This window comes from Equus asinus, chromosome 13, assembly GCF_041296235.1.
Source record: "Equus asinus isolate D_3611 breed Donkey chromosome 13, EquAss-T2T_v2, whole genome shotgun sequence".
NCBI lineage: Eukaryota > Metazoa > Chordata > Mammalia > Perissodactyla > Equidae > Equus > Equus asinus.
This window is the reverse complement of record NC_091802.1, coordinates 29,568,404-29,595,196: the sequence shown is the minus strand read 5'-3', so window position 1 is coordinate 29,595,196 and position 26,793 is coordinate 29,568,404. Positions and strand designations below refer to the sequence as shown.

The window sequence follows — 26,793 nt, the reverse complement described above, 5'->3', positions numbered from 1 at the left end:
TGCAGAACACTCCCACACGCACCCTGCTTTGAGGTTTCTGAGTATGATCTCCCATCTGTTGTCTGTCTTTTCTGGAATCCTGCCATTTCCAGTCTACTGAGAGTCCTCCTCCTTGCTTTCAAGTGGAACTATGGATGGTGTTCGTTGACTTGTTTGGTTGTTTTTTCTTACACCTATTATTTCTATGAATTTGGTGTAGGGAATCAAGATTACAGGGTGTGTTCAGTCCACCACCTTGAAACTGGTGGCTTCTCTCTTTGTGTCCCCCCGGTCCCCTTGCCCTGGTCTCTTTCTCCCTCCAGGACCCTGCCCCAACTCCAAACATCTGGTCCCACAAGCTGAGACTCAGGAAGCTGCCAAACCTTCTTCTTAGGAAACAAAACTCAAGAGTTGCTTGGTCTGCTTGGTGTCATTAGTTTTGCCCCAGTCACCCTTGGATGTAACTTCTGGGTTCCGAAGTCGAGTCCAAAGCCCAGCATGACCTGCTCCTTGAGGAGTCCTTCGCCCCAGGTAGAGCCCAGCATGGGTTTTGTGAAAATAGACTTTATTATAATAAAATGTCTTTTTAAACAAATGCCCCCACCATTCCACACCCATGGAGACCAAGGTGGGGGTGGGGCTTCAGGGAAACAGCCTCCCACCACAGCGAAGGGAACATGCAGAGACACTCACCCAGCCGAGGGCAGGGGAAGGGTGGGTAGGGTAGAGTGGCTAGCCCCCTCCCCAACTCTGAACAGGGAAGGTATGACAACAGCTGCATAAATCTGTCCTTTTCCCCAGCCCCAGACTCAGACAGGGGCCAGAGGAAAACAATGCAAAAGAGAAATTGAATCCGATGAGCAAAATAAGGCAAACCCTACTCCTGCTTTCTGCCCACTGGCCCCCTGGGTCTTTGGGGGCGGGGAACACACAGGGGCCAGGAGACCAGGCTGGCAGGAGGGGTGGAGCACTATGGGGGCGGGGTTAGGCCCGCTTTGGCATGGCCTTTCTCCTTCCCGGGCCTGTGCAGTGGAAGCGAGATGGAGGAAGCTGGACTGAGGCACTGAGTATGTACATATATACACGGCTCCGCCCCCCCTGCCCCATGGGAGGTGGAGCTCAGGAGAATCCAGTGCAAACTTTCCTTCAAGGGAGGGAAGACATGATCAGGATAGTCAGTGCCATCAGAGGGGACAGGCCCCTCTCTCCCCCCAGGGGGCCCCCATCCTGGGAAAGGGCCACAGAAGGGACTAGCATAGTGTGGTGGGAACCAAGGCCTAGGTGGGTGGCCTAGGAGTCAAGAGTCCTGGGTCCAGTCGTGGCTCTGTGACTGAGGTGCTCAGCCACCTTGGCCACGTTACTCCCTCACTCTGGGTCTCAGTTTCCCCTCCTGTAAGAGGAAGGTGCCCTTCCAGAAGACTCAACCTTAAGGACGCATCTAGCTCTGACCTTCGCCAAGTTTCTGATTCCCATCCAAGTGCCACAGTGTTAACTCAGGAAAACCGGAGTCCATGGTCTTCCCCACCCAGCCGGGACGGTGATCTGGGGGCCCCAGGGGACCACGTCTGCCTGCAGGATGGGCCTCAGCATCACTCCTTCTTCCCAGAGCCCAGTTTCCTGAAGAGCTGCTTCCCCTTGGAGAGGAGACCCCGCACCTTCTCTCTTGTGCCCTGAGGCCCCCCAAGTCCAATCCTGGGGAAGCTGCCAGAGCCAGGGGCACAGGGCCAGCCTGGGGGCTCTGGGGGTCCTTGTGTTGAGCTGGCCCGGTCCTAGAACATGAGAGAAAAGGGCAAGGTCAGGGCCCAACTCCCTGCCCCACCCTGACTCCTGTACCCTACAACCTCAGGTGCCTGCAGCCCCCTTTGTCACAGAACCATGGTGGAGAACCAGAGCCCCACCCCCCACCACTGCCCCACACGTATGGAGCAGACAGATGAGTGGGTGCGCTGGTGCTGAGGGAGCACTGAACTGGAAGTCTGAAGGGACAGACGCAGAGTCTCAGTTCTGCTCATGCCCACTTGGGACCTGGGCTAGCCCCTCCCTTTCTCTGGGTCTCTACATGGTGCTGGGCTGAGAGATCAAGAGTCCTTGGACCTGACCCTCGGGATGGGTACTCCAACTTCCCCCATGAGATCTCCTCCCAAGAAAGGGAGCTCAAGGACAGGACTGCTTAGAGGCAGCCGTTCCCTCCAGGGAGGGCAGTTCCTGCACCACCTCACAGACAGAAGGAGAATGCGGGTCCAGCCCAGCAGGTGCAGCGCCCCATGTCCTTCAGGGAGCGGAGCTAGTGCCCACCCACAGGGAGGAGATCAGGACTCTAGCTTGAACAGACCCTGAGAGTGGGCATTTACAGTCGGGCATCACTCAGCCCCCATCACTAGCTCTGGAAGCTGCCCTGCTCCCTCCTTTAGCATTTCTCCTTTGCTGAATCTCCTCCCAGCTCCATTTGCAACCATGAGTGGCTCCCTCTGCCACAGGCCCACCCAGACAGTGGTGCTCGTGGCCCAAGGACAGGTTGGGCGAACGGGAAAGCCACCAGGAAGCCTCCCCCACCCATATTCCCACATCCCCACCTGTACTCACACACCCACACCGTGACCTCCTGTGCCTGGCACAGCCAAATCAGGTCTTGCCAGCCTACATGTTCCCCACCCGCTGCCCCCCACTCCCTGTCTCAAATCCCTACCTTCCACCAGATCCTGGCAGTCTCCTGGCCAGAGCCAGCTAAGGAGCCCAGACCAGAGGCAGGAGAGCTGGGTACCCAGCCTGGGGCCCACTCTCACCCGAGGCCCTGGTGACATGGCAGGGCCTGCCCACAAAGAGGTCTGCTAGCACCTAGATGTCAGAGCATCTACTGCCAACCAGCCAGGGCTGACAGCCAGCGAGGGAGTCCCAGGCCCTGCCCACTCCCTCCCAGGGCTCCTTCCACAACATCCCAGGAGAGAGGGGTTGCTGAGGAAACAAACAGAGCCCCAGAAATGAATAGTTTGGGGTTATCTATGGACTCCAACTGTTTAAGTTCCCGTTTTATTCCCCTGAGGAGAGGAAATAAAGTTGGAAGTAAAATCATGCATCTGATCCCCTAACAGGTCATGATGCAGAGGACAAGGGCAGGAAGACCATTATTACTGGTGGCATTACACTGTCATCCTTCTGTCACCAATAATAATCACAATATTACAATACCATAGTCATATAGTATCATAATATGCTGAGGAGGCATGTTTATGGATGTCACAGAACATTCTATAAGCCGCATGTGCTAATAGAATATGAAGAGTCAGCTAATGCGGACATTATATACTAAGATGACATGGGTTCCTATGACAGCTGGCACTGCCCAGGGTGAAGGCAAGGGGAAGGGATGATCCTATATCCAAACCTGGCTCATGGCAAGATCTCCCTCCCCCATTCCCTGGAAGAAAGCGCAAGAGCCGGGTCAGCTCCGGTATTCAAGGCAAAGGAGCACCGTCTGATTATGGTGACATGGGGAGTAGGGGTCGTAAGGACAGAGGGGGCCAGTCCCCCACTTACATGTTGCTCTCTCTACATATATCTATCTCCATCTAGCACTGGACTCTTCTCCTTCTCGTTCTCTGAAGAACAGGGAACAAAGAGAGGAGATGGGTTATGGACAGACCCACACACTCTCCGCCCAGTCACAGGTAGCCCAGGTCACAGGGGCTGGTACTGCTTTGCATAACCTTTGCCTCGGAACTACTGCAGATGGAAACCCAGGGTTTTCTGGTTGGGGCCTGGCCTCTTCACCCTCTCCCTGTCCTGTGAGGCTGGAGCTTAACTGTACTCCACTCACCCCAAGGAGAGGCAGCCTCTAAGAATGCGAACCCAGGAAGCTGGGCCTTGCTGGGCAACCAGCTTTAAAAGGCACCTGGGAGACAGGGAGATCCAGCAGGGTGGGAAGGTCCCTGAAGCCGGGGCTATGACTGGCTAGAGGTGTGGGGGGGACGGGGGTCCTTTTCCACAGGGCCACCTCACCTGTATCGGCCCCAGGGTGTGGGCAGCCAGGTCAGATGGGCAGGGGGTCAGGGTCGCAGCCATCACCCCTCTGCAGAGAGGGGCACATACTGGGAGGGAGCTGGCCCTGGCCAGGCTCCCTCTGGGGGTAACTCAGGAGCTCCACCCTGGGCACAGAGCTCACCTGGATCAGCACCCGGCTGCGCCCCTCCCTCGACACTATCCTAGCCCCAACACCACACCAGCAGAGAAGAGAACTAACTGCTGAGCTGGGAGTCCAGCTCCTCACTGACCTGACTCTCAGCCTGGGGTGTCCCAGGCTCCCTGTCTGAGCTGCCCGCCTCAGGCCCAGGGCCCTCCAGGAAGTTGGATGGAACCAGGCCCCTCTGTCCATTCAGCTCGCCCTGGGGAGGAGAAGCTGGTAAGACTGAGACAAGGAAAGAGGCCTCAACCCCACCCCCTTGACCCTGAAGCCTCTGGGGGAACAGCCATGGGTCAACATCACTGTCATGGAAGGTGACTTGGTCCATTCCTCCAGGCTACCATCAGGAACCCTTGCTCATCCCCCTCCCTGGCTCTGGGAGAGCCCTTTCTGAAAGGGGTGATGACATGGGGTACGGCACACCCCCACCCCAATGTCCTCACATAGTAGAAACCATCATCGTCCATGCCCCCGAACACAGTAATGACGTCCCCTGCCCGGAAGGGTAGCTCTGCCTGTTGAGAGACCAAAAGGCAGGTGTCAGGCCCAGGGAGCCCCTGCCACCACCTTGCTTGGCTGGGCTCGGTCTGAGGGTCTCACCTCCACATCCATGTTGGGGGAGCTCTCCTGGGGATTGTAGTCAAATGCAGCCACCATGGAGCGGGGAGCTTTCAGGCTGGCAGAGGAGACCGGCTGGGGGAAGCCTGCAGGCAAGGGGCAGAAGACTCACAACTCTCTCTAATCTCCCACCCCATACTATCCTCCGAACTGGAGGCCTGCTCACCCCCTAGTCACCACCTCCCCACTAGCTGTGGCCCCTGGAGAGAGGCCAGAGGGGCCGCCCCACCCCACCTCTTTCCCCAGTCTCCCCTGCACAGGGACAGCCCCTCACCTGCACTGGGCTGGGCAGGGCCTTCTGACTCAGCTGTGGAGAGAATGTGCGTGTGAGCCCTGCCCCTCACTTCCCTCCTCATCCAAGGCCGGGGGTGGTGCTGGGCAGGCAAGATGCTCAGCCTCATACAACAGAGAAAGATGCTCAGAGAGTACATCAGCCCTGGCCTTTGATTTTGGTAGTGAACTGAGGCCCAGAAAGGGTAAGTGACTTGCTCCAGGTTACACAGAATTTACTGTCAGGTGCTTTTGGGAACAGAGGTCCTCTATCCCCGTTAGAAAAAAACCTCCCACTGGAGGGGATGGATGTGGGTGCAGGTCTGCTCTGATTCCCTTCACCTGCTCAAAACTCCACGTGTGTCTCCCCAGAGAGCCCAGCAGTGCCCCCGCCCCACTCATCCTCACAGGCCCCCGAGGGAGAAGAGGTCTCACTCACTTTTCTTGGAGCGGCGGGGCTTGGGAGGAGGCCCAGCTGTGCGGGCTGTGGAGTACACAAAGGGACAATTCCCTGATCCAGGAAGGCAAGTAGACGTAAAAGAGAAACTGAGGCAGGGGAGCAGGACAGGACAGTGACTCTGGAGTCTCCTCTTGGGACTGCGCCAGGGTTCCTATGCTCGTCTCTAAAGGGCATTCCTCTCCCATCCCCGACCTCCAGGATCCAAAACACATGCCTCATCCCCCTGCAGCAGACCCCACTCCAGCTGGTGAGCTCATTGCTCTGGCCACAGTGGCCTTAGCCTCTGCGAGGTCCTAGTGGCTCCGCTAGACTCTGGATAAATGAGGTGCTCCAGCCGCTCCAGACACACAAACTGCTCAGGAGGGGTTGAGTTGGAACTGGGGTGCTGGGAGCTGGGGGAGGGACAGCAGCAGGTCATACCTGAGCCCTCAATGAGAACATCTGGGGACAAATAACCCCGCTGGAACAACTGTTGTCTCCCCACAAGACTGTCCACAGCTACCTCAGCCACCATGTTGCAGGGGATGTAGCCAGTCCGGCCCCCACCTTCACCCCGGTAGAAGCCATCGGCATCCTTGTCCCCAAACACCTGGAGGCAAAGACCAGTTGTCTCAGGAGGCCAGCTCAGCTTGTGCCCTGCACCCCAGGCCCTGAGCCCCGCACACCACACTCGGAACTGCAGAGTGCTCTCCCTTTCACAGGCCATGGGGCAGGAAACAGGGAGAACAGCAAAGAATAAGGATCAGAGGGCGAGAGAAAATAGCCCTCTCCATATTATCGTCACCCACTGTCTGCACGTCCATCGACCCAGCCCACCGCAGACAGGATCTCCTGAACCTCAGAGCAACAGCAAAAAGCCTGTGAGGTAGACACTAAGATCATCCCTATTTGACCCGTGAGGAAGCTGAGGCCCAGAGGAGTTAGTTAATCTACTCAAGGTTACATGGCTAGAAGTGGCAGTCAGGATCCAACCCCACATCATCCAGCTCGAGAAGCCGAGTTCTCACCCATGCATGGCTATAATTCCTCCAGTGCAGGAAAGGAGGGAGGGGGGAGGACCAAACGGTGAGTCAGTCACCTTCAGGATCTGGCCCTCCCGGAAGGGGAGCTCCTCTTCCCCAGCATCAGGGTTGGGTGACATTGACACAGGGTCATAGTCAAACAGAGCCACAAAGACCCTGACAGGTAGGTCCTGGTAAGCCAGCACTTCTGGGGGACTCCTCGGAGGGGCTGTGGAAAGGATTGGGGAGACAGCAATGACAATCAGCTCTCGCCGAGGAGTTAAGAAAGGCCCCCTCAGCCTAGCCCAGCCCCCACCAGGTGCTCACCCAGCTCGGTGGGCCTGGGGGCCCGGCCCCCTTTCCTTGGGGGGCCCCTCTGCCCTCTGGGCTCCCCCGACTCTGCTGCCTACAAAGAGAGGGGAACAGACGGCAGAAGTGACACGTCACTCCTCTGGCAGGCACCTCAGCAGGGACAGGACCCCATATGCACTCCCCCAGGCGTGCCCATCAGCACAAGCAGCGCAGCAGAGCAGGGACACAACATTCCTCTCCTGGAGCCTTGGCCCAACCTTGCTGGAGACATCAGACACCCCCACAGGGGGAGGAAGGACAGGAGGGGAGGCCCCCACTCTAGCCACCCCAGAAGATGCATGGAGTAGAGGGGACTGAGGCTGGATCTCAAAGCTGGCCGAGAAGCAAGGAGCGTGTGAGAGGAGGGCCTTTCTCAGCATCAGGGTTGGGGGATGCCGGACGGACATCATAGTCAGTGTCTTGAAGATGTAACTAGCTCAGCAGAGGAAAGGCCACCCTGCCCGGAGGCAGGGGGCTGGTTGGCAGCAATTGGTGACTAATGATAACAGAATATTGTGCGTCCCAGTTCCGATCAGCAGAAGCAGCAAAGCAGTGGAATGTGGGTGGGAGGAGGCAGGTGAGGGAGCTTGGAGGCCCAGCTCCACCTCTGCTGATGGAGGCGGCAGCGTGGAATGGGTGTGGCTGGTGGGCAGAAAGCAGAGCCACCAGGTGGCAGCAGGCGGGGAGCTGCCCAGGGTGGGAAGTGGGCACGGACCCGGGAGGGTTGCTCCTTGGCTCTGCCAGTCGCACTGCGGCCTCTCCGTTCTGGCTCCCCTTTCTCCCAGGCCAGGAGGCGTGGGTAGGGGTTGAGGCCTGAATTGGCCTTCAGAGGTCCCCTGGGCCTTCCTATAGGTGCTGTGCCCCAGGCTTCCCCATCTCCAAGGTAGCAGGAGCTGGTGATGCTGACGCCCCCGCCGCCCGCCTCCTGTTCATCCTCAGAATCATATTCGATGCTGATTTCCAAGCATTTGGGAGACAGGCAGCTGGCCAGGCCAGATTCTGGGGCCCGGCCCCGGGGGCACCTCCGGGAAGGGGCCGGCCGCCCTCTCCCACCAGCCTCTGGTCCACCCTTGGCACCCTCGCCCACAACGGGGGCCCCCCTCTCCCGCGTGGGGCCTGGTCGTCCAGAGGCCTGGGGCCCGCAGTTGCTGAGAAGTCGGCTGCAGTGTTCACGGGGATCTGGGGACCGCCTGCGGTTTGGGGGCTTCTCGGGGGAGCCATTTCCTCTCTTCCAGCTGTTTCCACCAACTAGTCCGGGCATGTCCTCCAGGCGGTCCCCAGCCCTGGAGGGCTCAGGAGACAACGGACACGGGCCAGGTCCTCGGGGCAGACTGCTGTCACAGCCCAGCCCCAGCACTGCAGGCTCAGGAACGCCAGGGTCTCGGGAAGAACAGCCAGCCCCTGGCCTCTCTTTGTCCTCCTCATCCTCCTCATCCTCTTCCTCCTCCTCCTCAGGGATGCTAAAGAGCTTCTTGCTGCAGAACTGCTGGAGGGGCAGCTCCAGGATCTGCTCCAAGACCTCCTCGTCGCTGTCAGTCTCCCAGATGGGGTCGGGCTGGGGCTGGGGGGTGGGGGGAGGAGGGCAGCAAGAAAGAGAGGTCCATGGGGAGAGAAGAGAGCTATGACCTTTGCCCTCAGATGAGGGCAGGGGTTGCAGGCAATCCCATAGTTCTCCCTCAGTTTTCTCCAAGAGGAAAGACCAGAGAAGGAGGCTGGCCCAAAGTCACACAGCATGCCCAGGGCAGAGCCAGAGGAAGAGCAAGGGACACACCCAAGGAACAGTGGCACAGATGCTTGGGCCCCTAAGGGACAGGAGCATCAGGGAGCAAACTGTACCCGTAATAGCAGAAAGGCTTCCCCACCCCCTCCCCAGAAGCTCCCAACACAAGGCTCTCAGATGGCCAGGGTGCTGCGTCTGGTGGGCTAGGGCAGGAAAAGGTGCAGAAAAGAGCTCCTCATTCTCCCCTCTCTTCCCAGGAGGGCAGAGGCCAACCCTGAGCCACTTCCTATCTGCTGCTTAGGACAGGGCCCAGGCCACACACCTAGAATGCTGCGGGCACTCAGTGACGGCTGGAGCAGTGCTGACACAGGGGGTAGAGGACCCTGGAACCCGAGGTCTAGGGCCCACCAGCTCTTCTGCACCCCGTTACCTTGGCCCCATTCTCCCTAATGCAGCTGCCAGCAACCTGCTTCTGGAAAGAGCAAGTCCTGGAACCCAGCTCCTCATCCTCTTCCTCCTCTTCCTCCTCCTCTTGGATGTCTGATAGATCTGAGTTGCGGCCATGGTCCACAAGGGAGTTCACCAGACGGACCCCGAGCTCCGCCGTGTCCTCCCTCTGCAAGAGGTGAGACAAAGGAGGAGAGAGGGAAGGACAGTGAGGGGGATGGGCGGCTCTGGCAGGGTCAGCGCCAGCCAGAACAAAAGTGGCCCTTTGGCAGAGGGAGAGAGGGTCATGCCCCAAACAGGGGGCTCACACAATGGGTGGGCGGGGAAGAAGAGGATGGTAGCCAAAAGGGAAAGAGAAATCTGGAAAGATAAGTGACAGAGAAATAGACAGACAGACAGCACAGACCAGAGCAGAGAATAAGAGGAGAGCGCAACCAGATTTTGGCAGAAGGCAGGGAGGCAGGCCCTGATCCTCTGAGGTGGGCCAGTGTTTCCTCAACCCCATACCTCAGCCCTGGGCCTCAGCCCAGACGCTGCGTCTCCTCCGCGGCAGGCCTCAGCACTGGGCACCCTCTGGGCCAGGGCTTCCTGTGTAGAGCAGGGTGCTGGGCAGGCCTCTCCTGCAGTCCACTCGGCCTCCTCCTTGGCGAGTGAGGACGCTGCAGGGCCAGGAACGGTCTCCCTCACGGTTGGCCCACTGGCCCTCCTGTTCTCTGAGGCACCCAGCACAGCTGCCCCAACCTCCTCCTGGAATGGAAGGCACTGAGGAAGGGCCCAAGCCCAGGCCCTTCTCCCAGCCTCCACCTGCTTCCGCCCTCCCCAGCCGGCTACCTGGGAGCAAGGTGCTGGGGGCTCCTCTTGGGATCCTTTTGGTGTCTCTCTGGGAGGGCTTGCTGGGGGGCCTCCAGGGGGCTCTCGAGTTCCATGGGGGTCAGGGCACGGGAGGGGAGAGCTGGGGTCTCCAGGCCCTGGAGAAGCTGGAGCAAGGGGTGGTCTGGCCTCCGAGCCTGGTCGTGGTGAGGGGCAGGAGACCCTGGCTGGCAGGCAGGCCACAGCCAGGGCTGGGGTGACAGGAGCTGGAATGGAGTCGGCTGACTCGCCATGGGGTGACATGGTACGTACAGCCACCTCACTGCACACCTGCAGCAGCTGCAGCTGGGACAACTCCACCAGCACACTGCCTGCTGTGGGCGAGGCCACCTCCATGATCTGCAGGATGGAGGAAGCACAGGAAAGGGAGGCTGAGATGGCCAATTGTGATGACACAATGACAACAATGGCCAGGCCCTGTGCTAAGCCCGTGGCATGCCTTATCTCATCTAATCATCCTGTCCACACAGTGCAGTGGTTTTTGAATCCCAGTCATCTGCTACCAAACTCTGTGCTCCTAACTAATCTGCTACACAGTGCCCAAATGCCAGGGGCCAGGCATCTCTGTGCCAGGGGGGGAGACTAGGCTTCTGAGAGTGACAGGGAGAGACCCCACATCCTGCTCCCAGAGTACAGGGAGAGTGCCCAGGCCATACCTTCTGCCCATCAGCATAAACGGCATAGCCTGTGACACGGACGCCATTGGAGGTGCCAGCAGCATCAATTGTTACTGGGAGCCAGCTGATGATCAAGATTCCAGGCGAGGGCCCCGGCTCAATCTGCACATCCAGGGGGGCATCAGGTGGGCCTGGGGAAAGAGAGGCACAAGACCCAGTAATGTAGGACACTCGGCACCAGAGATACCAGCCCACTTTGCCATTTCCCTGAAAACGCAAATAGCAACAGCCTCCCCTCCACAATCACCCATGGCCTGGCCTCCTGGGTGTTACGGACAGTCAATGCCCAAGCTGGCATACCTGCGGGGAGTGTGGTGAACTGCAGTGTGGCAGCCCGCTGCTCCGGCCGCTCCCAGCCTGGTTCCCAGGATCCTCGAGGTGGGAGCTGAGCTTCCACTCGTGCCTGATAGAGTGTACCAGGCCGCAGGTGGCAGAAAGTGGCCCAGTAGGTGCTGGGGCAGGCAGGGGGGCACTCTTCCCCATTGAGGTAGATGGCATGGGCCAAGTTGCTATTGCTGGGAACCCAGGTAATCTCAGCAGATGTGGCTGTCAGTCGATGGACCCGCAGCTGAGTAGGTACCACTCGGGCCTGGGCACCCACCACCAAGCAGCAGCGCAGAGGGTCGGAGCTGCCCCGACTGGTCAGGGACTGTACAGAAACACGGAGGGGCCCGGCCCGCAGGTCCAGGTCCTCAAGCACAGCCTTGGGGGGCACCCCAGGCCCCAGGGCCTGACGCAGCTCCCCATTCACGCAGATATGGTAGCCGTGTAGCTCCACTTGCTCAGGAGGTGGCTCCCAGGCCAGCACCACACTGTGGGCCAGCTGCTTGAGGATTGCCAGATGGCGGGGGTAAGGCACAGCAGGAGGCTCACCCAGACCCTCAGGCAGGGGGCTCAGACTAAGCTCGTCCCCTGCAGCCTCCTCCTCTGCTCTGGGCTGGCTGCGTCCCCCGCTGCTCTGGCCCCCACTACTGCTGCCACCCCCACCTCCGCTCAGGAAACTGAGTTCAGGGCCTGAACTGTGGGATAAATCGGCCAGCTCCGGAGGGAGGGAGGTCAGGAGGTCGTCGTCGGACACACGCTCTACAAAATTGGAAGGGACCAGGCCCCTTCGGCCATCCATAAGCTCCCCTGGCAGAGGGAGGGCAGGGAAGGGGAAGACAGAGAGGAGGTAGAGAAAAACCAGTCCAAAAAATGCATTTTAGCAATGGTTAGTGAGTGATCTTAAGCATTTGATTCAAATCAACATTTACCTGTTAGTGCTTTTGAAAGACAAGAGCAGTCAAGAGCTGGATTAGGGAGTTATTGTTAATATTCTAGGTGTGATCACAGTATTGTGGTTATATAGACAGAGCTTCTTAAATTTTAATGTGCATATGAATCACCTGGAGATTTGTTAAAATGCAGATTCTAACTCAGCTAGGTCTGGTCTGGGTGAGGCTGAGATTTCTGCATTTCTTTCTTTTTCCTAAAGGTATGCTTTTTGATGAGGAATATTGGCCCTGAGCTAACATCTTTTGCCAATCTTCCTCTTTTTTTTTTTCTCCCCAAAGCCCCAGTACATAGTTGTATATCCTGGTTGTATGTATCCTTCTAGTTCTTCTATATGAGAAGCTGCCACAGCATGGCTTGATAAGCGGTGTGTAGGTCTGCGCCCAGGATCCGAACCGGCGAACCCTGGGCCGCTGAAGCAGAGCACACAAACTTAACTGATACCCCACCAGGACAGCCCCAGATTATTCATTTCTAACAAGCTCCCAGGTGACACAGATACTGCAAGGATGTAGGAGAATGTCCATGTTCCAAGGAGATGCATGTTGAAGTTTGTCTAGGTAAAATGTCATGATGTGTACAACTTGCTTTTCTGTCATTTTTCTTTGTAATCCACATATGGAAAAGCAAATACACCAAAATGTTAACAATTGTTGAATCGAGGTGGCAAGGATATAGGTGTTCATTGTTTTATTCTTTTTCTGTACATTTGAAAACTTCCATATTACGCAGCCCTGAGGAGTAGGGGCAGGGGGCCCCCTCAACTTCCAATTGTGAAAAACAGACATTTTCAAAGAGAGAGGGAAGCAACACCTGGTCATGGCAGGGGAAAGAATCTTTAGATACAGAAGACATAAGTGCCAAAGAAAAGAGTCCCCTGTGGGTGCTAGAAGGGATTAGGCCCCACAGCAGGCCTGGGCCTGGGAGTATGACTGGTAGTCACTCCAGGCAGCGGCCAAAAGTAAGTTGTGTTACCTTGTGCCAGTTCCCCCAAACACTCGTCAATAAAGTATCGTAAATCATTCGCTGTTGCTTGAGGGATGTCAGGGAAGGAAGAAATTGGGCACACAGCATGTCACGTCACAGCTAACTTGGGAGAAGGAAAGAGATTCCCAGGAACAGATGAGCTGGTGACTGTTGAGCCTTATTAGGAGGAAGGGGAAGCACAGGCCAGGGTGGAGGGCAGAGGGTGTGTGTAGGCAGTCCTGGGCTGCTGGAGGGCCCGCGAGTTTCCCCTACACCCTCTCTCTCTCTGCTTACACTAGGAGCAAAAACAAGTATGAAAACTTAAAGAAGACACAATAGGGACTGTCAATAAATTAAATAATATAAGCGCTGTGGTGGACTGAACGGGGGCTTCCCAAAAATATGTCCACGTTCTAACCCCTGGATCCTACGAATGTGACCTTATTTGGAAAAAGAGTCTTTGCAGATGTAATTAAGTTAAGGAGCTTGAGATGAAGTCATCCTAGATTATCTGGGTGGGTCCTAGATGCAATGACAAGTGTCTTTATCTCGCACAGGGAGAGACACTGAGAGAAGAGAAGGAGGCAATGTGACTACAGATGGGGAAACTGGAGTGATGTGGCCACAAGCCAAGGAACACCTGGAACCACCAGAAGCTGAAAGGGATGAGGAGTGGACTCTTCCCTGGAGCCTCCAGAGGGAGTGTGGCCTGCCAACACCTTGATTCCAGGCTCCTGGCCTCCAGAGCTGTGAGAGAACACACTTCTGTTGCTTTAGCCACCCGGCTGGTGGTCACTTGTTGCGGCAGCCCTAGTATAAGTACTAGTGCTAAGGAGGGTGACATTAAAGCAGGAGCCTTCACACTGAACAGACCCACAGCCCTGAAAGGCTGGCGCTGGAGCCTGGGTCTGAGTCAGGCACAAGCTCCCGAAGTATGTGCCCCCAAGAGCGGTCCAGGTGGGACCAGACGTAGAGGAAGGAGCCATTCAGCTAAAGTTTGATGAGCAACATGGCCCCACATCCTACACTCAGGTGTCTACATGCCTTTAAATCTATCCCAGATTGTAAGGTTCAAATCTAGTAATTTGTGGTTAGTTGATATTTATGGTTTTGCTGCCCCCTTCCAAAAAATTGTATTGGTTTTTTGGTTTGTTTGTTTGTTTTTCCATTTTAAAAAAGCTGTTTGGGGGCAGCTATTTAATCCCGCTCTCTGTTATCTGCCCCTATGGGGAATTTAGTGTTTACCATCATTCCCAGCAGCTACTCAAATAACAGGCGTAGGGCCCAGGGAAGAGACACCGAGCAGGCTCTCAAGGCCTGGCCTTACAAACCCAAAGCTTTGGGTGTTGCAGACCCAGAGCTGATCTCTTTCCTACATCCCCACACATGGTTACAGCCCTTGCCCTGCCCTGTCCACACCTCATCTCAGTCCCCACACAGTGTCATCCTCCCTGCCGCTGAAGGAAGCAGCCTGGTACCCAGCCAGGGCCCCCTGGGGGAGCCTCCCAAGGCCATTTCTTCTGCAGGCCCTGCCCTGTTGCCCAGTCTGAGTAGTGGGGCATCTGCCTTGGTTGCCCCATCTCCCCACAGGCACTGGAGAACTGCCCTGAAGCCCACGCCCTGAGAACTGCTAACCACTTGCTAACACCCTTTCCTGGGCTCTGGACCCTGGTTCCTCCTCCCCACACCCGACTGGAGTCCAGCATCAGAACTATGTTACATGCTTGACCTCGAGCATCACTCGTGTTAAACACTGCCATGCCGTGTCCCCCAGCACAAAAGCAAATTTAGCCAAAATTTCCGATGACACTCTGCCCATCATCTAGACTGTGGTAGGCCCTGTCCTGCCCTGCTTAGGGCAGACCTGCAGTCAGACCGGCTGCCCCCTTGTCCCAGATCCCTTCCTTTCCCTTTCCCCCACGGGCTCCAGGTCTCCGCACACCTTTTAGCTGAGTCTGAAAAGTTATGGTGGGCTGAGAGGATACGGATGCGTGGAGGTCTCTAGGAAGAAGAGCTTAAAAGCAGGGGAATGAACAGACTGTTCCCTGCCACCTTCCTACCTTCAAAAAAGCCATCCTCATCCATGTTGCCATAGATGTAGATATATTCGCCAGCAGTAAGCGGCAGCTCTGCCTCTGGATTCTCGTTGGGGCCCTCGAAGGGGTTGTAGCTGTGGGGGGAGGCGCGGAGGAGGAGGAAGATAGCAACCAACATGCTGACTGCCACGTCCCAGCTCCTCTCCCCCACGCACTCGGCCTTTATGGGGACTTGGTTGTCCATCTTCAGCCAAGCAGAGCGCTCACTGAGCCCACCTCAGCCCAACTAGGTCAAGAGGACTTGTCCACTGGGATCCCTGCACCCCACCATTACCTCCAGAGGCCGCTATCTTCACTCAGGCCCTTCCTCCCAGACACCCCAAATGCTGGGGGGGATGGGGAACAGGGGAGAGGGGCCCACCTGTAGCGCGCTAGGAAGACCTGGATCCTGGCTCCTCCCCGGCTGCCCTCCGGCGCTGCTGGGAGCAGGGACACACTGTCTGCCTCCAGCTCCTCCACCTCACTGGCTGTGTCCACCTGGGGACAAACAGAAAGGGCCAGTCCTCTCCAGGACCCAGGGCCAATGGCAAAGCAGACAGTGGAGGACCTGTTGCTTTGAGAAGGGAAAGTGAGCGCACACTGGACAAGGCCAGCAGCAATGAGCCCTGATGTTTTCTAAATCAGCACCTGAACCAGCAGGCCCTGGCAGAGCACAGCTGGCCTGGGAAGGGGGAGTGGGGATAACCTGGCCTCCTCCCTGAGCCCTGGCCTCTACTGCACCAGCCCAGTAAATAAGACCACTTTCTCGGAGAGGGGGCCAGCCATGCTGGTGTGGGGTGGCTGCCCAATGGCAGTTTGTCTCCTTAAGGAAAAACCCAGCAAAGCACTCTGAGTGTAAAGAGCTGGCAGCGAGCACGCAGAAGGGGCTGAGAAGTCCCTGAGAGGGGGTCACTGCCAGGGAAAACAGGGGCAGCCAAAGCCAGAACCACCGTCCTATCCCACAAGGGGGCAGTAGAGGCCCAGGGCTGGGTTCCACCACTTTCCACAACCGTGGACATCAGGGCTGCTCCTGACCTTCTCCCCTCCACTTTCTGGAGTTTGGGAGGTAGAGAGGGGGACGAGGTGATCAGAAGAGCTGTGAGTGACGCCCAAGAACTTGGTAATAATAATAATAGCTGCCATATGTTAAGCACCTTCTGTGTCCCCCACACTGAGCAAGGCACTTTCCCTATATTTTTTCATGTAATCCTCACAACAACCTTACAAGGCAAGTTTAATTAGCTCCAAAATCCAGACAAGGAAACCGAAGTCCAGAAGGGGTCCATGACTTGCCTAAGACAAAGTTGGGATTTGAATCCCGGAACCTGTGCTCTTTCTCACACAACCATCTGCATCTGCGACAGCCGCTCTCATGAACAGTCTCATTATGTGGATCCTGGCGCCATAGTGTCTCCCTCCAGCCAGCCCAAGACTCTGGGGCTTCTCTTGGCCCCAGAGGGGTGGGGCTGGGTGACCCCAACATAGGGCTTGCAGGCGGCCCCGGAGCGCAGGACAGACTCCACCCAAGCTCCCTGCCCACAAGGAGGAGTCCACAGGCCCTTCTCTCCAAGCACCTGGCTCCACTTCCCGACGTGGGCCAGCAGCCACCCAACTCCTGGGAATCCCAGACGAGGTCAGGGCCAGCTCTCCTTCTCCCTTCCCCAAGGCTGAGCAAGACCCAGCCCCTCCCCAGCACTGACCTCAGGCGTAGGGCAAGACTTGGGGCTGTTGTGGATGGACTCAGAGCGAGAGGAGTTGGAGAGAGACTCTGCCTTCTTGGCGGTCCTTCGAGGGACCCCAGCAAGCGTGGCAGAGGCAGGCTCGGAAGACTTTTGGCTGCAGCGCCCTGGGGAGCCCGGTGGGAGGTCAAGGTCTAAAGAGAAGAAGGCATGTGGGTCTGCGGTCTGTGGCCTGAAGAGGGAGCAGGGACTGAGGGTGGAGCCTCTTGGATAGGGAGCCAGGCCCTCCACAGCAAGGTTTCCTTACAAGAAGGGAAATATTTAGGGGAAACTTAGTAAGTGGAGGTGGAAGTGACTTACACACATTGTTTCACAGGATCCTCAGAGCAGCTTGCCGAGGTGCATGGAATTACTCGTCTTACAGTTTAGGAGACGATGGCCCACAGAGGTGAAGCAGCATGCTCAAAATCATGGGACTCTTCAGTGAGGGGAGCCGGGACCACCAGATCTGACTGACCCCCTGCCCTGACTCTTCACCAGCCCACACTGCCTGCTACTGACTCCCCGTGCCCAACTCCCGGCCGTGACCACAGAGGTCTTGAGCGGGAGGAGCAGTGGCCTGAGATGCCTGGGCCAGACTCTGGGAGAGCCACTCCCGTGGGCTCATTTTTTTTCCCACCAGAGCCTGGTTCTAGCCAGGCCTGGCTCTAACTTGCTGTGTGAGTTTGGGCGAGGTGCTAGCTTCCGCTGACCCTATACAAAAGCCCCAGGTTTGAGGATTCCAGGCTAATGTCAGTGGGGTGTACCTTACCTTTGGGGCCAGACCCCCTGCAGGGCTGGGGGGTAGAGCAGCAGCAGGGGGGTGGTGGACGGTCCCCAAGGGTACTGCAGCCCAGGGCAGAGGTGAGCAGATCCAAGGGGCCAGGGTGCAGGCGGAAGGCCTGGAGCTCCTGCGCCAGGAGGCTGAAGCGCTCAGTTTGGCTGCGGCACTGCTCCTCGAGCTCTCGAACCCGGACCTGGGTCAAGACCCACCATGAGCCACCAGGCCCAGCAAAGCAGCCCAGTTCAGCCTGTGCCGTCTCCACACAGCCCCACACCAACTTCAGATCACATCTGCCCAGCCCCTAGGCCTGGCACCAACCCTCCGCCTGGCTGCCCCATTGCCCTTAACAGTGTCTGAGCTGAGGGTGGAGTCCTGGGGCTGTGGGACAGCTGCACTCCCTACCCGCCTCCAGAGAAGGGCTCGACCGGCCTCCGCGCAGCACACCCTCACACCCCAGGCAGTGGCACTTCTGCTTCTGGCTGCTTTCTAGGCCAAAAGGGATTGCTCCCACCCCCAGCACCACCACCAGCATCACCTCAGAAGTTTTCTCAGCTCCACTGCTTGTCACCCTCCCACAGTCAGTGACCTAAATCCCTGCCCTCAGAGAGGTCCCCAGAGAGAGCTCACATGGGAGCCGGGGCATCTTTGTGACAGGAACAAGCCAATTCTCAAGAATATTCCTCAGGTATCAGGAGAGTCCCAATATTAGGGGCTCTCCCTGGCCAAGAGATCACGGGTTAGACTGGTAATGAACTTCCTCATGGTCTGAATGGCAAGGTTTTAGAGGAGGAAAGGCCCCATGTCTGCCAGGCACAATGGCAGGTCTGAGACCAGGGGATGGCCCACATGTCCTGTAGGAATCCCAGCCCATCTACGGAGTCTCAGGTCTGCTACCGGTCACACCCTCCTCTGGTGGCATGAGGGTTGGGACCACGTGGACCTGAGGGAAGAGATGCAGCTCAGCCAGCCAGGAGAGGTGTGGGGGAGGGGACAGCCAGGGAGGTCGGGGTCAGGAGGCTGTACCTGCATGGAATCCAGGGTGGACTGCACAGAAAAGGAAAGCAGAGGAGAGTTAGAACCTGTACCCTGTGGGTCACTATCCAGAGAGGGAAGGAAAGAGGGAGGGGCCCACTGGGTCCACTCCCTGGACTGACTGAGCAGCTCTTAAGTGAAAGGCTATTTCAGGGTGAAGGCAGCCTCCAGCGGTAGGTGGCAAAGGGACACTGCTGCTCAAGACTAAGGAGCCCCTGCCCTGCTGTGCCCCAGCCTAAGAAACAGGCCAATGGTGGAGGGGATTCCCCTGGGCCCTGGAGTATTTAAGGGCCCTTCTTGCAAGCCCACACCCGTGACACTCACACCCACACAGTCCCCTCCAGCTCTCTCTGAACTTCCCCCACAAGCTGATGGGGCTGGGGTCACCCCTAGGGACCCTACCTCCAGCAGCTGCATGGCGCCTTCATGTTCCCTCTTAGCTTCCGCCTGGGCCTACAGGTGAAATGAGGCAAAATGCTGGAGGAGAAGGATGAGGAAAGGGGTGGGATAGAGGGAGATGAAAGGGAGGGGGGCTAGGAAGGGCAAAAGGAAAGAAGAAAGAGGGGGAAGGGAGAGGAGAGGAAGAGGGCAGGCGGGCTGGGAAGAGGGAGGCTGAGGGCCCCTCCCTCCCGAACTCCCACCCTGAACCGTGCCTTAGGCTAGAAGGCAGTGTGGCCAAGCAGACGTGAGCCTGACATTGCTCTCTCTTTGGGGAGCATCCACCCTCAGGGTTTCCCTCCTACCTCTCCGGACGCCCCGTCTCAGCCTCTTCTGCCTGCTCCGTCTTCCACCCCTTTCGAACGTCAGGGTGCCACGGGGCACAGTGCTAGGCCCACTTTACACTCTCTCCCAAGGGTCCCATCTAGTCACATGACTGATACACTGATGACTCCAAAATACATCTCCAAGACCTGCTTCCCCACGACTCCAGGCTCCTAAATCCAGCTGTCTATGGACATCTCCACTTGCATGTTAAACATACAACCCAAACTTGGCCAAAATAGAACTCAGAACTCAGCATTCCTTGCCTCTCAAGTCTGTTGCCCCTTCATCCCTCACCTCCTGGGGAGTGAAAAGCCCCACCCTCCACCAGGGGGTCACAGCAAATGAGCGACAGAGCTGGGACTCAACTGGAATCCCACAGTGACTCTTGTTGATTCTATCTCCAAAACGTATTTCACACCCATCCGTCTGTTTCCCCTTCATTGCCTGCTGCCTGGTCCAGGCCATCATCTCCCACCCGGAGTGCTTCCACAGCCCCGACACCTGACTGCCCCGCTTCCACACCCCAATCCACCCCCCACAGCGCCGCCAAAGTGATCTGCTAAAATGACCCCTTGGATCATGCTGGGATCTTTCAACAGCTTCTAACTGCTCAGAGAGCAAAATATCCAAACTCTTTCCACAGCCTTTAAGGCCCTGAGTGATCTGGCTCTCGCCTACTCCTGCTGTCCTGGCCATCTCCACACTGCTCTTTCCCGATTCTGTCCCCCTATCTGGAGTGCTCTTCAGCTGGCTCCTTCCTGCCCCTGAGGGATTAGAGGCCTTCCCCATCCACCTCTCTAAAGTGGCCCCTCACCCCACCCCAGTCACTCTCTGTCACGTCACCAGTTCTCTTCCCCCCTTGCACTTGTCAGTGACGGGGACCATCTCACTCATGGATCTGCTTATTTGCTGATCGGTCAGGGACCTGGTCTTTGCCCACCACTGTCCCCCAGTGCCTGATACAGTGGCTGGCATGCAGTGGGTGCTCAGTAAATGCTCACTGAATGAGTGGATAACTAAGCTGGGGTCCAGTAGCCTACCACCCCTCCCTCACTCCTGCTCCTTAGAGACACTGCCCTCACCTGCTGCAGCCTCTGGACCTCCTGCTGCTTCTCCTGCAGGCTGAGCCGAGCCTGCTCATACTCGACCTCCAGCTGCTGCCGCCGCTGGGCCACCTCCCGCATGTGCTGAAACACAAGACCATGGGTCAAGGCCAGAGCCCTACTCCACTGTTTCTCTAGAAGATGCAAGACAAGGGAGCCTCAGACACTTAAAGATATCCTCTATTGAAAAGGAAACTGAGGCAGAGAAGGAAAGGGGCCGGTAGCACCAAGACTGGACCTTAGTCCCCAGCACCCCACAAAGGGCATGTTCCACCATCCAGGGACAAATACCCTCCCCCCACCTACACAGTCCCTCACCTTCAGCACCTGCTCCAGGCTCTCCAGCTTGCTCTGCAGACCCTGGCTCTTGCGAAGGGCTGAGTCCCTCTCTTGTGTCACCCCCAGGAGCTGGCCCCTCAGCTCCGCATTCTCCCACTCCACCTGGAGACGGGGAGTGGCAGGGCGCTGGGCATGTGAGCCTTGTCCCACCAGCTCCTTCCCCAGAGGGAATAGAACCCTTTGTACTCTAGCCCAGTTGGGGGTGGGGGAGGAGCAGGCCCTTGCCCAGGGACAAGGGCCCTAGTAGGAGCCCAGGCCCCACAGCACCTGGGCAGAGCTGCTACCTGCTCCTTCTCTGTGGCTCTCCCACTGAGCCGAGAGTTCTCCTCCACCAGGCGGGCATTCTCATTCTGGGCTTCTCTCAGCTGCAGTTCCTGAGAGACCAGAGGAGCTCTGGGGGGGAGTGAGGGCCCAGCACCCACATTCTTCCCCTCTCCATGCAGAGGACCCTGCCCTCCCAGACAAGGCCCTCCTCCCCCACGTGGAATCTGCATCAGCCAGGAAAGGAGAGCCGTGCAGAACAGGAGGGAAAGAGGGATGAAAGCAGAGCCGAGGGAGCCCACCACCTGGCTGGCTGGGGGAAGGGAGGAGCTGGCCTCCAGGAGGCCCTGAGAGCTCACCAGCTCCTCACATCGCCTCTGCTTTTTCCGGGCTTCCTGCTCCAGGCTTTCGCATTTCTTCCGCTTCTTGCTGAGTTCTGACTCCTGTAGGGTCAGAATCGAGGGCCCCTCATGCAGAAAGACAGATCTGTCCACAACAGGTCTCCTCCAGCCTAGACCTGAGACTTACCAGCTGCTGCACCCTCTGCTGTTTCTCTGGCTCCCCTAGGACCACGGGTGGGCTTTCCACATCTTCCTGGAGTGTGGCCTGGAAATGCCCAGAGGCAGGGGGCTGGCACCTGAGAACAGGGCTCCAGGACAGCCTGCCCCCAGCCTAGCCTGTCCGTGGGAGGTTCCCACCCCATCTCATAGTCAGCAAAGAGATCCCTGCCCAGGAAGGGGGGGGGGTGCTGTCTTCCCACCCCCTCCCATCATCTCCAGCTGATGTGGAAGTGCAGAGGCTGCACCCCTGTGTCCTCCAGACATAGTGCTTTGAGATCCTGAGACCCATGTGTGCCCTGGGAGATGGGTCCCTTATCCAGGCCAAAGCTTTCCCTTTTTAGCTTCCATTCCAGCAGCAGCCCTGCTCTGCACTCAATAACTGTCCTGGGTGTCCTTCAGTCACTGGCAGAGAAGTAGGAGGCCGCCTGGGCCCCCAGGGAGGCAGTGTTTCCAGAGCCAGGGGTTATGAATCAACCAAATCTGGGCTTGGCCTAGAGCATGGCAGACCTGGCCAGACCCTCCTCCTGGCTTCCCCCAAGCCCACCCCATCGCACTGCCCATTTATCTGGGCGAACTCTGGGGGAGGACAGGTCTTCATGGGCTGTGCGTCTCCCTCCCTGGGCCAGGCAGAAGCGCAAAATCTGAGCAAGAAGCACCTCACCCTGAGGCCTTGGTCGCTATGGAGTCCTTCCTCCCACCCCTGAGCCCAGAAGAGGGTGGATCTAGGTGCTGCCCAAGCAGAGAGGATGGAGAGGAGACAGACCTCTAAGTTCTGGGGGTCCGGGGTGGGTCACTAACCCTCGCGACAGGGGCTGCCTAAGCCCGGCGCCCAATGAGGGTCGCCCGTACCTGGAGCCGGGGCGGACGCACCGCCTCCCCCCAGGAGCCAGGGCCGGGCCTAGCCGACCAGGCGGGCGCTGGAGGGGGCGTCCCCGCGCAACGGAGGCAGCGGGAGGCGGCGGCGCGGGCTGGGCCCCCGGCGGCTGCCAGGGCAACCAGGGATTTGCGGCCGGGCCATACCACTGGCGACGCGGCAGGGGCGGCAGGGGCGGCGGGGCGGGCCCCGCAGGGCGCAGGCCTGCAGAGGGCGGACCCCGAACCCCTGGGGGCGGGCGCGGCGCAGGTAGGAGCGCGGGGAGGCTAGGCGGTGGATCCTGCCCCCGGGATCGGGAAAGCTCCACAGCCCTTGGAAGGCTCGCCACTACCAGATCCTCGGGGCTCTGAGTGCGGTGTAGGGGGAGATCCCGGAGCCGCCCCAACCCCCCATCTACACACACCTGCCCTTGCGCGGGCGCTCACCTCTCCCGGGGCCCCGGGGGCGGGCGCCCCTGCTCTGGCCGGGGCAGCAGGGCCCGGGGGCCGGGGCGGCGGGGGCGGCTCCTGCTGGTTGCGCAGAGCGATCTGCCTCTGCAGCCGCAGCACCTCCCGCTGGGACTCGCGCAGCAGCCGGTCGAAGTCCCGCACGTGGAGCCACTGGGGGCCCTCCTGGGGTGAGCGGACAGGGAGAGGAGTCAGGCCTAACCCCTGCACGCCCCACGCCATCCCCAGCGGAGCCCGCCCTCCGCCTTGCTGGAGGGGCTTCGACGCGCGGGAACGTGCACATTCTCCCATGCATACATGCCTGGTCATCGGTGCGTGCGTGTACCGCCGCATGCTTCCGCTAGCCCGTGTGCAGACATTCACAGTAATTCATTTACTGGGCACTCATAGTGTGCCCAGCACTGTGCTAAATGCCTTGAAAACATCGCTTCACACAAGTGCGAGGTATTTGTGGATTCCTACAGCTAGACACACTGGCATACAGCCTGAAGCCTGAAGCCCAGAAATTCCCAGGTCTGGGACTCATGGCTCCACCCCCTTCAGTTCAGGCTCCTTCTCCCTGCTTCCACCTGGGCCGTTGCCAGGGGAACCTACTCCCCAGCAGCCTCCACCTTCCCGCTTCATTTGCATCTCATTAACATCTCATCCACATCCCACACGCCAGGCCGGCAGCCCTGTGTAGGGCTGAGCTGGAAAGGGTGACCAGGGCCTCCTCGCACCTTGCCGACCAGGGTGAGCCTGGCCTGCAGCTCCCTGCACTCTCGCTGCAAGGCAGCAATCTGCTTGTCCTTGGCCAGCAGGACGCTGGCTGTCTCACTGAGGTCCTGGGCTCGTTGGCGGGCCAGGGCCTTCCGGCACAACTCCAGGCTGGCCCCTGGACGGGGCACGGGGGCACTCACCTGGCCAGAGGAGGGGTAAGGCCAACTGTCATCTGAGGGCTGGGGCACTTCTCCCACTCCTCAGCTCCTCCCAAAGGAATGGTTAGGATGAAAACCTAGAAGTGTGGCCTCCTGCTTCTACCCTGTGTTTGGGGCCTCAGGGTACCAACAGCCTCACTTGACCCCATCCCAGCAATCCTCAAGCAGGACTGAAAGAGTTAACTGCACCTCCTAGTTTAGGCCCAAAGGATGCTGCTAACTGAGGGCTGCCAATGTGATGGGTCTTCATCCCTGCCCCCACCAGCTCTGCACCCAGAGATGAGCTCAGCGGATGGCTGCAGCCAGCACCAGCACGTGGTCATCCAGAATCCTACTCCCTGGCTGCTCAGGAGCTCCCTGCCCAGCCCTTCCCTCCCTCCTGTAGCTCCAGAAACCCTCAGCCTCCTAGCCTGGCGAGCATTTGCCCTTCTTATATCTCAACCCCTGGGTTCCAGCTTTCCTGGGTGCTAAGAGTCCATTACTCCCAAACCCCACTCCCTCAGGCCCAGCCCTGACTCCCCGCTTCCCTGGTCACCCAGCCTCCATCCTCACCACCCTAAGGTTAGTCTCCTGCAGTTTCCGGGCCCTCTCCTCCAGGCGCTTGGCAATGACCGCCAGCTCCGCGTTCTTCCGCTTCAGCCTCCGCACCTTCTCCTCCGTCTCAGGGAAGCTGCTCTTCCTCTGATAAGGGGTCAGCCAGAATTGGGGTATGTGTGGAGCACCCCACAGACCCAATCCTAACTGCCCAGGCCTTGAGCTAGAGCCCTAGGCTCCCAGTGGGGTCCTTGCAACTCTAGGTAGGGATTTATCCTCTCTGGGTCTTAGGATCATGTCACTTGCACGTAACCCCCACTCGGAGGGATGTTCATGGGATGAGGAGGATGCTGAGGCGAAGGGCCGGGGTGTCAGAGTCTGCCTTCCCCCAGCTGCAGTCAGGACCCAGGATTCGCTTTCCAAGCCTCACCAGCATTTGGTTTTCCTCCTTAAGGATGGCACAGCGCTGCTGCAGCTCCCCCAGGGCCCTCAGCAGCTCCAGATTGGGTCCGTCCCCGAAGCCCATGTTCAGCTTGCCCTGGCATGGGAAAGGACAGGGCACAGCAGCTCAAGAACCCACCCTACCTAGTCAGAGCCCTCCATATGGAAGCATTCCCCCTCTATGGTCCAAGGAGACACGGAACTGAGAAGATTCTCCTCACATCCCAGGCCTTCAGTGGGGAGCAGAGAAGGCCCAAGAGAAGGGGCTGTTTAGTCTTCACTGCTCACACTGCATCCCGCAACACTGGACTCCTCTCTGCTAGTCCCCAATTCTTCTCATCCCTGCCCATCTTCCTCTCCTGGGAAATGCCAGCTTGAGCTCCCATCCTCACCCCTCCAGGCTCCTCATGGCCCCTGAGTTCCCTTCCCTCCCCCAAAGTCCTGGTCCCTCCATCTTCTAACCTTCTGCAGGAGACTGCTCACAGCCACCCCAAACCTCATCCTCCCTGGCTCAGCCCAGCACCGAACCCCGTCCCCTGAATCTGCTTCCTCTGGACTCTGATTCCACCAGACACCTCCACACAGCCCCAGTATACTCCAGCCCCTGAGGACAGAGACTCAGGGAGGAGGAGACACAGACAGACAGACAGACTGTCAGAGAGACTCACAGAGGGAGGGGGTAGGGGAAGGGCCAGATGTAGACAGACAGGCAGAGAGTCAGAAGGACAGACAGATGGCAAAAAATGGAGCCACTGAGATTCTTGCCCAAAGAGGGGAGGAGAGACAGTCACAGAGACGGACCACAGACAGAGGCAGGCTCGGAGAGGAGAGGTGGGCAGCGGGTTGCATCTCATGCCCACTGGAGGGCATGATGAGAGGCCCCCCACCTCACAGACCCCAGCCCTCCACAGCTCCCTTACCTCAGGAAAAACCTCCGCCTCCTCATCCTCCAGCATCGGGCAGCTGGGTCCGGAGCTTGCTGCTTGCTGCCCCAGGCTGGGCAGCTCAGTTTCTGTTCCTTCAGGGTCAATGCCCCCCACAAGTCGGAGGCTCCTGGCTCCCTCGGGCTCAGAGCTCTCCTTAAGCCCCAGTTCTCCAAGCTGCAGAGCTGCTGGAGTATCAGCAATGCTTGGGGCTGTGCCTCCAGGTTCGCTCCCCTGGCCTGGAGTCCAGCTCTGCCAGGCGGGCAGTGCCCATGGCTCCATGGCTCCAGGGTCCCCCGGCCGTGGGAGGGATGTCAGTTGCTCCACGGTACTGCCAAGGGGCCCCAGGACTCAGACCGGGGGACATCACCCAGCCAAGTGGAGGGGCTGGCGAGGGTCATGCCAGGCCAGACCCTTTCTTCTCTGAGTTTTGGCTTCACCGAGTTTCCATCCAAGGTTGACCGAGTTCTTCCTTATCCACAAAGAAGGCTGCAGGAGTCGGGGCTGCCAGAGCTGGAGCTGGGGGTATGCAAGCTATGTTTGCTCGTGGCTGTGTGTGTGTGTGTGAGTGTGTGAGGAGCAAGGGTGTCCCCGTGGGGGCAGGGAGGATGTGCAGAGGCCACCAACAGCAGCGCCTGGGTGAAGATGTGCGTGTCTCCAGGTCTGTCTGTGCAGGTCAGCGTTGTCTTGTGTGTGTTTGGAGGATGGGTGCTCCCTGTCGTATGTGTTGGGGGGTAGTGGTTCTGTGTGTCACTGTCTGTGCCTGTTTTGGAGTTACCAGTTGTTTCTGTGTGTGGGGGGGGGGGGTGTCTGTATTGCAGGGCTGTGGCAGTGTGTGATGCTGTCGCTGGTTGTATCGGAGCGTCTCAGTGTTGTGCAGCTGTGTGCATCAGTGTCATTGTTTGTCCATCAGCGTCTGTGAGTCTGGCCATCCATCACGACCTCTCAGCCTGGCTAGGATCCACAGGAGCTGCTGGGGGTGATCCCCAATGGTCTTCTGTGGTCCTTTATCTCCTGCTCGTCTCTCCGCTGCTGCTCGCTAGCTTGCTGGGCGGCCGGGCTGGTCCTAAGGAGGCCTGGGTCGGTGGGCTGCTTGCCTCATAGTCTCTGTCCCTGCTGGCTTCAGCTCTGGGGAGTGCAGGGGTCCCCTACAGTCCCAGAGCCCCGAGATGGTGGGCGCGGAGGAGGGCTGAGCCTCAGAATAGGGGGGCGA

At 58.5% G+C, this 26,793-nt stretch overlaps 1 protein-coding gene across 10 annotated transcripts; it reads right to left on the bottom strand.

The window, feature by feature from the left end:
- Positions 1-510: 510 nt before the first annotated feature.
- On the bottom strand, positions 511-26,793 carry TSPOAP1 (TSPO associated protein 1). Of its 10 annotated transcripts, none has more exons than XM_044745291.2 (32): positions 25,578-26,791; positions 24,647-24,754; positions 24,235-24,363; positions 23,485-23,664; positions 22,745-22,930; positions 21,414-21,491; positions 21,245-21,328; positions 20,909-20,998; positions 20,604-20,726; positions 20,265-20,369; positions 18,820-18,870; positions 18,409-18,429; positions 17,374-17,578; positions 16,584-16,864; positions 15,266-15,381; positions 14,869-14,978; positions 10,871-11,701; positions 10,550-10,701; positions 9,855-10,232; positions 9,531-9,770; positions 9,007-9,192; positions 7,572-8,417; positions 6,833-6,911; positions 6,583-6,734; positions 5,925-6,093; positions 5,484-5,555; positions 5,049-5,081; positions 4,757-4,860; positions 4,600-4,671; positions 4,248-4,358; positions 3,514-3,575; positions 511-1,748 (listed from the first exon to the last, which is right to left on the bottom strand). In XM_044745291.2, exons 1-31 carry the CDS (start codon positions 25,860-25,862, stop codon positions 3,546-3,548), a joined length of 5,607 nt encoding a protein of 1,868 aa, XP_044601226.2. In that variant the 5' UTR covers positions 25,863-26,791; the 3' UTR covers positions 511-1,748; positions 3,514-3,545. The 10 variants fall into 10 exon arrangements, with proteins under 10 accessions (XP_044601226.2, XP_070339019.1, XP_044601221.2 ...); XM_070482921.1 differs by having other exon boundaries at positions 512-1,748; positions 5,484-5,528; XM_070482918.1 differs by lacking the exon at positions 3,514-3,575 and having other exon boundaries at positions 9,043-9,192; positions 25,578-26,793.

Excerpts from the sequence above, each read along its gene's own strand:
- TSPOAP1 (XM_044745286.2), bottom strand. The coding sequence starts at position 25,862 with ATGGAGCCATGGGCACTGCCCGCCTGGCAGAGCTGGACTCCAGGCCAG. Across the intron at positions 9,193-9,530 it reads GGCTGAGGCCCAGGGCTGAG|AGGGAGGACACGGCGGAGCT; the intron begins GTATGGGGTTGA and ends CACCTCTTGCAG. Across the intron at positions 6,912-7,571 it reads CCAAGGAGCAACCCTCCCGG|GCAGCAGAGTCGGGGGAGCC; the intron begins GTCCGTGCCCAC and ends CTCTCTTTGTAG.